The sequence below is a fragment of the Micromonas commoda genome, chromosome 11 (genome assembly GCF_000090985.2).
Source record: "Micromonas commoda chromosome 11, complete sequence".
NCBI lineage: Eukaryota > Viridiplantae > Chlorophyta > Mamiellophyceae > Mamiellales > Mamiellaceae > Micromonas > Micromonas commoda.
In genome coordinates this window covers 976,216-989,576 of record NC_013048.1, presented here as the reverse complement: position 1 = coordinate 989,576, position 13,361 = coordinate 976,216, and the positions used below count along the sequence as shown (strand labels likewise).

Genomic DNA, 13,361 nt, shown 5'->3' with positions numbered 1-13,361 from the left:
GGGTCTCGCTGGACGGTGCGCAATGGACGACTGGGTGCTGGACGCGCGCGTGGACCAGATCCGCAGCTTCGTGTCCGTCCTCGGCGCCCTCAAGCTCTCCAAGCGGCAGCTCGTGCACGTCTCCGTCGCCGAGAGGGGGGTGACGGTGGTGGCGCAGGATCCGAGCAAATCGTTGCAGGCGCAGGTGAACTTCCGCGCGGAGACGTTCGCGTCCTACCGCGTCAACGCGTCCGCGGCGGGGACGCAGGGGCACGTCTCGGGCGTGGGCTCCGCGGTCGGAACCTTCGGCCTGGATCTCGGCTCCCTCATCGACGTCCTCAACGCGTTCGCGCCCCTGGACGGCGAGTGCGAACTCTCCATGCGATGGCCCGATCGCGACAACTCGCTGGTGCTCGCGGCGTTGACCGTGAGGGACGCCGCGGATCCGCACGCCGGCCGGCCCGCGCGCATGTGCACGCACGCGTCCATCGCGCCCGAGGTGGACGGATGGTCCACGACGTCCGCCGCCGACGCCGAGCTCGTCTTCCGCGGCGAGCGCAACGCGTTTGCCATGCCGACCACGGCGCTGCGAGAGATCGTTGACGACCTGGAGTGGCCGTGCGCACCGATGACCATCGCGATGAGTTCGCACCCGTCCCCGTCGCTCTCGTTCTCGTCGAAAGGTAAAGACACCGGCGAGCTGCGCATCGACGTCGACGCGACGCCGGGTTCGTCGGCGCTGACGGAGTTTTCGTGCGCCGAATCCGGGGCGTGGACGTACCGGTACAGGTTCATGAAAGCCGCGGCGTCGTCGCTTCCCCCCGCGCTCGTCGGTCCCGCGCACGCGCGCGAGGAGGGCGGGTCGCCGACGATGACGCGCGTGGCGATCGGCGAGGGCGGCGTCGTCAAGATCGTGCACCTGGTGCACATGAACAGGGCAGCGCACGCGAACGCCGGCGGGCATCATCATCATCATCACTCGGGGGGATACGGCGACTCGCAGCGGTACGGCGGCGTTGGGGGTGGGACGCGAGGGACGGGTGGGACGGCGGGGCACGGGGGGACGCGCGGGGGTGGGACGCAGGGTCCGGGGAGTTACGTGGTGCCCGTGACGTTCGTGGCGTACGCGGAGGTTGAGATTGACGAGGACGAAGGCTACAACGAACCGCTTTAGAAAAACTTTTAGGAAGAATCGAGTGTTCACGATGAGCCATTCGACCGACGATGAAGGAGGACGACGTGATCGATGAACGAAGCGCCCCGCGCCGATGGCTGAAAGGGCGGTTCAAAGCGAGGCGTGGGTCAGTCTTGATCGATTTTCGCGGATAACGTCGCGGGTATCTATTTCTAAATTCGCCATAGTCTGACATGAAATCTGTGGGTACATAGCTCAGTGGTAGAGCGGAAGACTGCAGTACATACGTTTCGATTGAACAAAGGCTGGTGAAACAGCCAAAGCAGGGATCTTCAGGTCCGTGGTTCAACTCCGCGTGTGCCCTACGACACTTTACTTTTGCGTTTTTAGTAGCCGAGCGTCACAGCGCGACGCCATGGCGCTCGGGGCGCGCGCGACGAGCGCGTCTCGCGTCGTCGGCGACGCGGCGCGCGCCGTGGCGGATCACTCGTCGTTCATCCTCGCGCCCTCGCGGTGCCGCGGGTGCACCGACGCCGGACACGCGTCTCGAAGGTTCGCCTCGTCGACCGCGTCGTCCTCATCCTCATCCTCATCCTCATCCTCGTCGCCGCCCCGTCGAGGATGGGGCGACGACGACGACCGCGGGACGGCCCTCGGGTTCGACCATCCCCCGCCCGTGCGCGCGCCCAGGCGCGTCGTCGTCACCGGCATCGGTCTGGCGACGCCGCTCGGCGTGGGGACGTCGCTGGTGTGGGAGCGGCTGCTCGCGGGACGGTCGGGCATCCGCGAACTCACCCCGGACGACATCCCCGAGGGCGAGCGCGGGTACGAGCAGATGCCGATCCGCATCGGCGCGCGCGTGCCCCGCGTCGGAGGACGCCGCGACGAACCGAACGCCGACGCCGACGCCGGCGCGTTCGACGCGACGAGGTGGTGCGGGGGCGACGTGTTCGGCGTCGCGTCGGCGTCGCATTCGTCGCCCTCTCGAACCGACGCCGCGCGCCCCGCCGTCGGGGGAGGACCCAGGATCGCGCCGTTCACCGGTCTCGCGCTCGCGGCGGCGCACGAGGCCCTTCAGGACGCGCGATGGGACCCGTCCGCGACCGGCGCGACGCGTCCCGACCGGTGCGGCGTGTTCATCGGCGCCGGGATGGGCCACGTCCCGGACCTCACCAACGCGGGCGCTCTGCTCGAGCGGGGTAAGCTGCGACGCGTGTCGCCGTTCTTCGTGCCGAGGATCCTGTGCAACATGGCGGCGGGACACGTCAGCATGGCGCACGGGTTCACGGGAATGAACCACGCCGTCGCCACCGCGTGCGCCTCGGGGGCGCACGCGATCGGCGACGCCTATAGAGCCGTCGCTCGAGGCGACGTCGACCTCGTGCTCGCCGGCGGCGCCGAGTCAGCCATCGACGCCGTGTCCTTCGCCGGTTTCGCCCGCGCCAGGGCGCTCGCGGACCCGGCCAAGTTCCCACCGAACCTCGCGGTCGATCCCGCCGCCGTCTGCCGGCCGTTCGACGCTCGCAGGGGCGGGTTCGTCATGGGCGAGGGCTCCGGCGTATTGGTGCTCGAGAGTCTCGAGAGCGCGATCGCGCGGGGCGTCGCGCCGTACGCGGAGGTTCGCGGGTACGGCTGCGCCGCGGACGCGCACCACATCACGCAGCCGCCGAGGGACGGGGACGGCGCGGCGCTCGCGATGTTAAACGCTTTGGCCGACGGAGGTATCGAACCCGGGTGCGTGGGATACGTCAACGCGCACGCCACCGGCACGACTACGGGCGACGCCGCCGAGGCCAAAGCGCTTAGTCGCGTCTTTGGGAAGGCGCTCGCGACGGGGACGACGCGGGTGTCGTCGACGAAGGGCGCGACGGGGCACCTGCTGGGCGCCGCGGGCGCGGTCGAGGCGGCGTTCGCGGTGCTTTCCATTGCTTCCGGAGATTGTCCGCCGACGCTCAACCTGGACGACCCGTGCGGGGAGTGCGTGCCGGACGGGGCGGATTTCGTGGCGCGCGTCGCGGCGCGGGGAGCGCGTCCGCGCGCGGCGATGAGCAACAGCTTCGGGTTCGGGGGGACCAACGCGTCGCTCGTCTTCGCCGCGCCGCCCAGACTTCGCGGGTGACGTTCGTAGGTTACGCTTTTAGTCGCACAAATTAGAAGAGAGAGGAAATCGTTCATCGCGTAGCCGGCTCGTCCGCGACGTTTCTTCCAGCCGAAGGCGGCGACGATCACGAACGGGGCTACACGCGACGGAGCGCGGGCGGGGTACCTCGCTCGGCGGCTGCATTCGCGGACGTCGCGACGCGATTCGATCCGATTTGATTACAAATAATGTTACGTACAACTGGCGGCGGCGGGGGAACCCAAACAAACGAACCCCTCCCCGTCGTCATCACGCGTGCGTGAACGGCGCTCGCTCGCCGCTCACGCCGCGCTGCGAATCCCCGGACGCGCGCCGTCCGGCACGAGCGCCCGTACCAGCGTCTCTCCCAACCCCAGACCCGCGTTTTCTTTCGGTATTTTCGTCCGATCGAACGCCACCGTCGCGTATCCGCTCGCGAGCACCGACACGCTGACGAACCCGTCTTTCATCGCGCGTTTATCGTAGCCCTCGCGGTCGTCTTCCCGGGCGGGACCGGGCTTGTTCCGAAACCATCGCGTTCCGCTCTCCCACGCGCCGTCGTCGGTTCCACCGGGGGTCCCGGGGGTCCCGACGAGCCCCTCGCCGGCGTCCGCGATCGGGAGTTCGTCGACGCCGTCGGCGAAGGCGCCGTCGTGTCGCCAGTCGCCGTCCGAGTCGGAATCGGGTCCTCGAGTCTCATCTTCGTTTAAATCGTCACAGCTGTCGCCGCGAGTGCCCGGGACTCTGACCCACTCCGCCTGCGTGCAGCTCAGCCCCGGGGTTGTCAGCTTGACGCCCTTGATGTGCGTGCGCGGCAGGTTGGGGACGTTGACGTTGAGGACGCAGCCGCGCAACGTCTCCGTCAAGCCCGGCGCGTCGTGGATGGAGGTGACGAGTTCGGCGGTGAGCCTCGCGGCTTCCGAGTAGTCGGCTGTTCTGGAGTACGAGTCGAGGGAGACGGCGACGCCCACGGCGCCGGTGCGCATGGCGCCCTCGCGGGCGCCCGCGACGGTGCCGGAGTACACGACGTGCAGGCCGAGGTTATCGCCGCGGTTGATCCCGGACACGATGTAGTCGAAGCGCTTGCTCCGGTAGAGCACGGAGAGGCCGAGCATGGTGCAGTCCGCGGGGGTGCCGCTGGAGGAGAAGGCGCGCGTCGCGCCGGGAACGACGCGCGGCGTGGCGGAGACGGCGTTGTGTATCGAGATGGAGTGCGACGTCCTGTCGATCGAGGGGGGCGGGACGGTCAGGACGGCGCGGCTTCGAGCGCGCGGGGCTAGCTAGGCACCCCGCGTGGAAAGTCTCGGAAGGTATAAGGGAACAAATATCTTCGCGCGGTGCGGGAGGCGACGGGGCCGCGGGGAGACTCACGCGCTCATCTCCTTGTCGGGAGCGACGACGTAGACGTCGAGCCTGCCGGTCCTGTCGAGCGCCTCGACGACCTTCGCGAGTCCGGCGGCGGCGATGCCGTCGTCGTTGACCACGAGAACGTTCGCGCGCCTCGCCGCGCCCGCGTCGTGAATGGCAGAGTCGTGCACCATCTTTCTTTCGCGTGTGTTTATTCCCCCGAGCCGCGTGCGTTGGGCGCGTCACCCGAAAAGCGCCCGCGTTCCTCGGCGTCGTCGATCGCGCTCGCTCGCTATCCGGCTCGCTCCTCTAGGCCCCGCGTCCGGGCGCTCGTCGGGGCGCTCGCGCGTGCGTCGGTTCCGTCCGCGGCCTCGCGCGTGTGCGTTTCGGAATGACACGAAGGACACCGAAAGGAATCGCACCTGGTTTGGATTGAAGGGACGCGAATTTAGCGCGGTGAACCCCGAAAGTCGAGTTAATTTGTTGCCAGTACCCTGCTGAGTTGGCACGCACACGATCTCAACCGCGGATTTTCCCGCGACGGCGTCCTTTCCGACCCGCAAAAGTCGCCATTTCTCAACCGCGCGCGCTGTTGAGGGTTTTAGGAGTTTCCTGTTAAGTGTTAGGAGCTGTCGTCGAGACGATTTCAGTTGGCCACCGCCGTCGACTTGACATTAAACCACCGCCCGACTATCCCCTCCGCACCCTGTGAAACTCGATCTGGAGCCTGCGCATGAGCTGCTCCAACGACGGCTCGCTCGCGCCCTTCGCCCCGGACGCGTACGCGGCCACGTCCGCGCCGATCTGCCGCAGAAGCCGCGACGGTAACACTTCGCCGATGAACCGCGCCGCCGCCGCCGCCGCGCCGCCGCCGCACGCGGGCGACGACGACCCGTCGAAGCGGAGCACGTACCCGCGCTTGCACCCCTCGCACAGCCTCTCCCCGAGCGAGTCCATGACGTAGACGACAACCTCCTCGTCCTCCTCCCCGGGGATCGCCGACGGATGAATCAAATCGCCGTTTCCCAAATCGCCGTCGGTACGAATGCATTCCCGCGCGAACCGAAGGACGAAGAAGTGGTCCAGCCACGACACCACGTACGTCGCCGGCGCCGTCCGCGCGAGTTCGTCCACGATCGTTCGAAGCGGCGGCGCCGCGGCGCAAAGCGCGTCCATCGTCGGCGAATCCCCGGGCGCCGTTCCGGGCGGAGTGAGAAAGCCGACAAAGGACTCGCGGTGGTCCACGCGAAGCCTGCCGCCCGGACGATCACGCGGGCTGGACGACCGATCCACCGAGGCGTTACCCACCGAGGCGGAGGCGTTACCCGCCGAGGCGTCGCCCGTGCACGAGGCGTCGATTCGTATCCGCCCCGTGGCGTCTGGGACGGGAAACGGCACGTGACGCTCGAGCGCGGTGTCGAGGTCGAAATGTTTATCCGGGAACCGTTTGAGCAGAGCGGGGTCGTCGCACAGCGCCCGCCACTCCGCCGCGGCTCCCGCGATGACCGCGTCGAACACGAGCTTGGGTTGGCGCGCGGCGCGGTCGGGGGAGGCGTCGGGCGAAGATTCGGACGACGACGGGTTCGAACCCGCGACGTCGGCGACCGCGTTTGACGCGTCAGACGCTCCCTCGAGGACCAACCTCGCCGTCGGGAGCGAGCCCGGGTGATCTTCCAACCACTCCGCCAGCGCGACGCACGCGAGCGTGCACGCGCCCTGGCCGTTCGCGCTCATCTGGTCGAGCGACGCGAAGAACGCGTCGGCGGGGATCTTCGCCGGTTCGTCGCCAGCCGTCGGCGGCTGCGTCGGCTGAGAGCGGAGTTCCACGCGAAGCCACTCGCCGTGATCCGCCCTCGCCGCGCTCCGCGTCGCCACGTCCCCGTCCCCGTCGGGAATCGATCCTCGCCCAACCTCCGCGTCGTTCCCGATCGCGTTCCCGGTCGCCTCGTCCGCGACGTCGTCGAGCTCCGACGCGAGGTTCCTGCTCTTTCCGCCCCTAAACCCGAGCGGCTCGCATCCTCCCGAGTTCGCCGCCCCCCCTCCCGGCGTGACCAACACGCACGCCGCGTGCGCCGCGGACTCGCCGCGCCGCCGCGGCAGCGACTCCGCCGCCGCGCGCTTCGTCTCCTCCAGCACCGCGCGGAACATCCGCTCCTCCTCCGTCGCGCGGCGGATCAGTTCGCGCTTGGCTCTCTTAGCGTCGTCGCGCGCGAATTTGCGAGCGGCGATGTCCGCCGCTTTGGCTGCCCGTCGCGCCTCTCGCGCCGCGCGTTCGAACTCCACCTCCTCCGGGGTCTTCGACGAACCCACGAACGAGACGAACGGTCCGCCAAACACGCGAGAGCTCCACGACGACGTCCGCCGGTGCGTCTTTCGACTCGCCCCGTTTGCGTCAGCCTTGTCCTCCTCCGCCTTTTTCTCTTTTTCCTCTTTTTCCTCCGAGCGAGGCTCATTCGGCGAGGACGGAGGCGAAGTCATCACGCGTTCAGGCGCGGCGTCCTTCCTCGCCTTTGCCGGCGTCGGAAGCAGCTCGTCGTCGATCACCACCGCGTCACCGTTCAAATCGTCCCCGAGCTCACCAACGCGCCTCCGCACCGGCGACGTCCACTTGACGCTCCAGGACCACGACCTCGAGTGTCGCTTGTTGGGAGTAGCCTCGACGTCGCGGGATCGATTCCCGTCCGCGGCGTCGTTTGCATCGTCATTCGCGTGCTCCTCCTCCTCCTCGTCGTCGTCGTCGTCGTCGTCGCGTCGTTCCCCGCGAGGACGACGGGGATCCTTTCCGTTGTTCGGCGGCTTTTTAAACACCGACTCCGATTCCCGCGGCGGCGTCGACGGCGGCGACGCGCCTCTCTCGGCGTCGCTCTCGCACGTGTCCATCGCTGTCCCGTCGCTGGTGAACCCGTCCGAGACAGACGCGTCTTCGCTCGATCGCGGCGACGAACGCGGCGATGAACGTCCTCGGCCGACGCGTCTCCCCCCCGATTGATCTTCGCGATCTCCTCTCCTCGGCGACTGCGCGGAGTTGGAGAGGTAGGAGAAGAGCTTCCCGGCGACTGCCCTGTCGCGGCTGCCTTTCCCGCCCAGGCTCGCCGCCGCCTTCGACGCGAGACCCGGCGATCGCGTGACGGCGACGGACAGCGACAGGCGCGGGGGGCGAGGACGCGACGACGTTTCCGCGGCGGTGACTGGTCGGGCGGTGACTGGTCGGGCGGTTGAGGACGCCGGTTGCATCTCCAGTTGGACTCTCGCGGGACCCCCCGCGCCGCCCCGCGCCGCCTTGCTCGTCCCGACGAAGTCCGCCAGGTTCAGCGCGCCCTCGCCGATGACCCGCTCGGTGGTACCGTAGATGCTCCCCGGCCTTGACGCGCACACCGCCAGTCTCACCTCCCACGGCAGGTGCCTAGCGCGGCTGCTAGCCATCCCGCGCCTCGGCTCGACGTCGTCGTCGTCGTCAGCGATGGAGTCGAACGCGTGAACCTCGCCGCGGTCGCCGCCGGTCGCCGCTGGATGGAGGTAGCACGCGTCGTTTCTGAACGCGCTGACGCCGTCGCGCGAGTCCCATCGGACGCGCGCGTCGTTCGAGTCGTCGTGGCGAGGAACGCGCGCGGAGTGCGTCCCTCCGTCGGGTCCGCCAATCGAACGCGCGGGCCTCGCGCGTCGCGTGCGGTCGACCTGCGCGGATCTGAAGTAGGACGCCCCCGATCCCTGCCACCGCACCACGACAAACACGGATTCGTCGTCGTCGTCCAGGCGCAGGCCCTGCGGAGGTGGCATCGCGGGGAGGAGGGGGAAGACGGGTGTCGTCAGAGCCCGGGGGTCCGTAGCGGTCGGCTGGGAGGGCGGTCATTGAGAATGGGCCGTTTCGAGGGGGTGCCGCGTGGCGCGCGGGTCGGTGGCGCGGGGTATCGAGGGGACGCTCACCTCGACGCCGTGAACGGTGAGCTCGGCGGAGTGCCTCTCCAGCGGCGTCGCGCCGCACGGGCCGAGGAGACACTCCATCGGCGCCCTACGCGCCTCTCAACTGGCGGGGGGTTCGGCAAACGACTGAAAAACCGGGGTTCTGACTCGGCATGCAAAAAGTCACTTCCGAGTTGACGGCGGAGATTCAACTCGAGAAAGCACAATTCTCCCAAGAAGGCATAATTCACGTAAGAAAGCATAATTGGCGTAAGAAATAGACTTTCTCACTGTTTCGTCATACGAGCGAAAACCAAATATTTGTGCGCTTCATATTTCCAACTTTGACGAATGGCTCAACGATTGGACTGGTAACAGTCCAAGCCTGAACTCCAAAGCGTCTCATGAGCTGCCTACAGGTGATTTACCTTCAGGAAGTGCAAAGCCTCCATAGCTCAGTGGTAGTAGCGCGTCCTTCGTAAGGATGAGGTCGTGAGTTCAATCCTCACTGGGGGCATCTTTCTTTTTTTTATTTCTGAGAGCGCACGGGCCGACGCGACGCGACGTCCGCGTCCTCCCTGCGAAGTTTCGCATCGATCCGTGAAGTGTGGACGCGTCGGCGGTCTCGCACGTGAGGACCCCAGAGTCAATGCGTCAGCCAAAAAAAAAAAGTTCACCCTTGATTTTAACAACGGTCCACACAGTCCGAGCACGGCGCGCATAGCGCGACGCCCTCACCTTTGCTGAACGCGCGAGTGCACAGTGCGCGGACGGGTTGACGTGTACGAGCACTACAGCAGTCTCCCACGGCTTTCGCGCTCGCGAACCCGCGTCCCCTCCGTCCGCGATGACGCCCGCTCTGGCGCTCCTGGCCACCTTGCTCGTCGCCGTCGCCACGGACCATAACCGGTTCGCGTCGGCGTACACCCAGGAGGGCGGCGCGTACCGGTTCCCCACCGGCTCCAACGAGCTTCATCGCGCCAAGTACGGCGACTCGAGGGTCGACGTCGCCACCGAGGCGGACCTGCGCGCCGCCATGGAGGACCCGTACATCTCCGAGATTTGGATCCGCTCCGACATCACGCTGACGAACTCGCGACCCCTGCCCGCGCTGCGCAACCTGCGCCGCCTGACGATGGTGGGGCGTTGCAACTACGGATGGGACGAGGACATCGCGCGAAGCGCCGGGGGCGCGCGGGACCCCGACGCGGCGAAGTGCGTCATCGACGCGGACGGCAAATCGGGAATCTTCGAGGTGTACGGCCCGGCGCGGCTCGACCTGTGGGACCTGTCGCTGACGAACGGCGACGTCGACGGTTTCGGCGGCGCGGTCGCGGTGACGTACGGGCGTGTGGAGCTGAATCATTGCGAGCTGCGGGGGAACAACGCGACGCGAGGCGGGGCTGTGTCCAACTGGCACGGGGAGATCAACTTTCACGCAACGGAACTCGTCGACAACACCGCGGTTCGCTCCGGTTCGCACGTGTACCATTGGGGCGGATTGATGAAGACGGCGAACTCGACGATCCAGGGAAAAAAGTTTTTGTGCAACAGGGCGCCGGCGTCGGAGACGTACTGGGACGACGACGCGGGGCCTGGCAAACCCTTCCCGTGATGAGCGTCACTCGCGAGCGTCGCGTAAGTAAAAGTTTCTCTTTTTAATCACGTCAATCACATCGACTCGAGGTTCCGCCGCGGCTGACGCGCCGCCTTCACCTCGTCCGATCCCAGCGCGATCGCCGATAGACACGCCACGGCGAAGAAGATGTACAGAAAGACGTTCTCGCGGAAAACCGCTCCGAGCCCCCGCAGGTTCTCAATCTCCTGACCGAATATGTCGCTCACCGAAGTCTCCGCGGCGTACCCGTCAAACGCCTTTGCGCAAAACTGAATCACCGCGATGGAGCTCAGCATTATGAGGTTGACGTTGAACAGAAACGCGGACATGAGCGTGTTCCCCAGCCGCATCGGGTACACCGTCCACAGCAACAGCCTGAACCCAACCTTGACGTTGCCCTTGATGACGCACATGATCAGGTAAAAGCAAAACAGCGCGAAGGATCCGGTGCCCAGCAGCCCGAACGCCGAGTCCAAGTCCACGAAGAACCGGTTCAGAAACGGCGTCAGCGGCGGATCCGGGAACATGTACAACCCGATGTGCAGCATCCAGAGGATGGACACGATCCCGCACACGACGCCGCCGCCGAGGCTCGCGTAGTACCCCATCACCGTCACCGTCCAGCTGGCGTCCCTGTCCTCGCCCTGCGGATACATCTTCTGTAAGATGAGCTCGTCCTCCTCGAGCTGCACGAGCCGCTTGTTGATCTCCGCGAGCGCGCGCCTCGTCTTCCTCGTCTTGCCGGTGCCCCTCTCCTCTCGCTGCACTTCCCGAGCGTCCGCCATGACCGCCTTTGTCTGCTCGGCAATTTTCCCGGCGATGCGAATGTACTCGCTCCGCGCGATGACCTTCTTCGGCCTTCCGAGGAAGGACTTGACGAGGTCGATGGGAATCGCGGAGACGCCGACGCCGCCGAATGCGATGAAGAGCACCCACGAAAGAATCGAACCGACGGCGATGACGTACACCGGGAAGGTTGTTCGCACCGACCACGTCTCCGTGGGCACGCCCCCGTCCGCGTCGCACGCGTAGCCGTTGTTGACGCCGTTGGACGCGAACGTCTCGGGGGCGACGCACTTGTGCGCGGCATCGAGCGCGGCGCTACCCAAGGGCGCGAGCCCCGACGTCAGCGTCGTCACGGGGAAATCCACGAACCCGAGAAACCCGTAGCACAAGCCTAGGATGAGCGCGAGCACGACCAAGGTGCCGCCGATCCACCACCCGCTCGACACCGTCTTACCCCACGCGCTCATGTCGTGGTCCTGCTCGTAGTAGAACAGCGTGAAGGGGACGACGGCGACCATCATGACGAACATCGACATGTACACCGCGTACCAGAGTTGTTCCATCGGGAGCGCAAAGTTGCACGCGGAGAGGACGATTGAGTCGGCGCACGCCGCGCGATTGGCAACGTCGAGGGGGAGTAAGAGGATGGACATCTCGGCGAGGGTCAGGCCCAGGATCTGTGCGATGATGGAGCGCGGGACGTAAGGCGCGGGGGACGTAAGGCGCGGGAGGTCGGACGCGAACGAGAGCGGGGGAAGAACCCGGTGGGTGGGGCGAAGATCTCGGAGCAAAGGCCGAGGGTTGTTGATCGGTTCGGGGCGCGCACCACGACGAGCTTGGGGAACCACGCCTGGTTGCGGTCCTCCGGGTGCTGAAAGTGGACGAGGATGTAGACGTTGATCAGGACGAGCACCACGGAGGCGATGATCGCCACCAGGATGAGGAACCAGTTGTACCCGTCGGAAGGCATCTCGTCGCTACTGCGGGAGCGTGCGCCCGATGGAGGATCTCGCGCGGGTTCTCTTCAGCGTCGGTTCGACCCGGCGACCGGCGCGGCCGCCGGCAAACTCCGGACGAGCGGGCGCCGATCCCGGCGGTGCGGCGTCGGAGTGACGTTCGCCGCTTCGTTCGCGCGAACCCGGAACTCGCACCGCGCGCGGCCGAGGGAAAAGGAGCGCGTCAACTTTGAAAATCAGCAACGGGCAAGCGCTCGCCCGGTCCCGTCAGCCCCTTTTCTCGGCTGCGTGATTTCGCCCCATCGTCACTTCGCCCCGTCGTCGTCATGACCTCGACGCGGCCCCAAGAGGTCAGCCTGGCGCGGCTCCTTCGCGTCTACGAGTCCAAGGCCGCATCGTCCGCGGGCGGCGCCCCCACATCGCCGCCGGCGACCCCGTCGCGCGGTCGCCGCGGAGCGCCCTCGCCGTCGGAGGAGGAAGATGCACCCACCGCCGGGGGAAGATCTCGGGCGAGCGACGACGAGCGGCACGCGCCCGGGGGACCGTCGCGCCCGGGCTTCGACGCCGTGAACGACGCGAAGGCGCATCAGCACGTGGAGGTCATGCGCGGGCTCGTCACCGAGATCCGCGCGAGGGACCCCGCAACGGCCGACGCGTACGCGGCCCGCGTCGACCGAGTCGCGTCGACCGTCGTCGTCGCGCTCGGCGATCCGGGATCTACGTCGTCGACGTCGTCGTCGTCGCGCCATCGCGCGGCGCCGTACGTCACCGCCGCCGCGGGCGCGGCGTCCTCATCCGCGCGGGAGTGGCGACCGTACAAGCCGCCCGCGCCCGTCCGCAGAAGGGCGACCGGCTCGGCGTCATCGCCCGATCCCAAATCGTCGTCTGGCGTCGCGACCAACACAGCTGGCGGCGGCGCGTCGAGACAGCGTCGCGAGGGCGGGGTCAAGATCTCCGACGCCGGCGACGCGCACATCGCGCGGCAGAGAGCCGCGCAGGAGGAGCTCACCGACGAGATGCTGGAGCTGGCGGGCGGCATCAAGGCGAACTCGTTGGCGATGGAGGCGAGTCTGAGGGAGAGCCGGAGGGAGCTCGACGTCGTGGAGGGATCGCTGGACCGCAACCTGGCTGGGGTCAAGAAGGAGCGATCGCGGCAGAAGGCGATATACGAGACGAACAGGCGCGGGGGGTGTTGGACGTGGATCGTCTTAGTTCTCGTCGGCGTCGTCTTCACGTGGGTGGTGGTGTACATGAGGTTCACGCACGATCGGACCAAGTTTCGCGTTTAATCTGTGAGTGGTAGCGCATAGCCATTTTAGCACACATACTGGTACTCTAACTGCGTCGTCGTACCGCGGAGGTGGTGCTTTTCGTATTTTCGAAAAAAAGTGTTTTCTTCTATGAGCGATGACCCGCGTCGACTGACGACGAATCGCGAAGATCGAACCGACGGCAACGGCAACGGCGCTCGGCACGTCCACTCGCGCGTCACAACGGAGCGGCGCTGGTGCGCCCGGTCGC

The 13,361-nt window shown here is 67.0% G+C and overlaps 7 protein-coding genes across 7 annotated transcripts; 4 read left to right on the top strand and 3 right to left on the bottom strand.

The window, feature by feature from the left end:
• Positions 1-22: 22 nt before the first annotated feature.
• On the top strand, positions 23-1,153 carry MICPUN_62747 (predicted protein; the record flags this gene model as incomplete). Its single annotated transcript, XM_002505289.1, has 1 exon — positions 23-1,153. One exon carries the CDS (start codon positions 23-25, stop codon positions 1,151-1,153), a length of 1,131 nt encoding a protein of 376 aa, XP_002505335.1.
• Positions 1,154-1,529: 376 nt separating this feature from the next.
• On the top strand, positions 1,530-3,283 carry MICPUN_62746 (predicted protein; the record flags this gene model as incomplete). The annotated part of the gene is made up of 1 exon (XM_002505288.1): positions 1,530-3,283. One exon carries the CDS (start codon positions 1,530-1,532, stop codon positions 3,231-3,233), a length of 1,704 nt encoding a protein of 567 aa, XP_002505334.1. The 3' UTR covers positions 3,234-3,283.
• Positions 3,284-3,411: 128 nt separating this feature from the next.
• Positions 3,412-4,960, bottom strand: MICPUN_106294 (predicted protein). Its single transcript, XM_002504995.1, has 2 exons — positions 4,605-4,960; positions 3,412-4,454 (listed from the first exon to the last, which is right to left on the bottom strand). Exons 1-2 carry the CDS (start codon positions 4,772-4,774, stop codon positions 3,536-3,538), a joined length of 1,089 nt encoding a protein of 362 aa, XP_002505041.1. The 5' UTR covers positions 4,775-4,960; the 3' UTR covers positions 3,412-3,535.
• A 217-nt stretch (positions 4,961-5,177) lies between these two features.
• On the bottom strand, positions 5,178-8,582 carry MICPUN_106293 (predicted protein; the record flags this gene model as incomplete). Its single annotated transcript, XM_002504994.1, has 2 exons — positions 5,178-8,342; positions 8,505-8,582. The coding sequence occupies 2 exons, from the start codon at positions 8,580-8,582 to the stop codon at positions 5,271-5,273; spliced, it is 3,150 nt and encodes a 1,049-aa protein (XP_002505040.1). The 3' UTR covers positions 5,178-5,270.
• A 745-nt stretch (positions 8,583-9,327) lies between these two features.
• Positions 9,328-10,160, top strand: MICPUN_62743 (predicted protein; the record flags this gene model as incomplete). Its single annotated transcript, XM_002505287.1, has 1 exon — positions 9,328-10,160. One exon carries the CDS (start codon positions 9,328-9,330, stop codon positions 10,093-10,095), a length of 768 nt encoding a protein of 255 aa, XP_002505333.1. The 3' UTR covers positions 10,096-10,160.
• MICPUN_98105 (predicted protein) lies at positions 10,152-11,854 on the bottom strand (the record flags this gene model as incomplete). The annotated part of the gene is made up of 3 exons (XM_002504993.1): positions 10,152-11,159; positions 11,238-11,561; positions 11,711-11,854. The coding sequence occupies 3 exons, from the start codon at positions 11,852-11,854 to the stop codon at positions 10,152-10,154; spliced, it is 1,476 nt and encodes a 491-aa protein (XP_002505039.1).
• Positions 11,855-12,166: 312 nt separating this feature from the next.
• On the top strand, positions 12,167-13,129 carry MICPUN_62741 (predicted protein; the record flags this gene model as incomplete). The annotated part of the gene is made up of 1 exon (XM_002505286.1): positions 12,167-13,129. The coding sequence occupies one exon, from the start codon at positions 12,167-12,169 to the stop codon at positions 13,127-13,129; it is 963 nt and encodes a 320-aa protein (XP_002505332.1).
• Between the last annotated feature and the right edge of the window lie 232 nt (positions 13,130-13,361).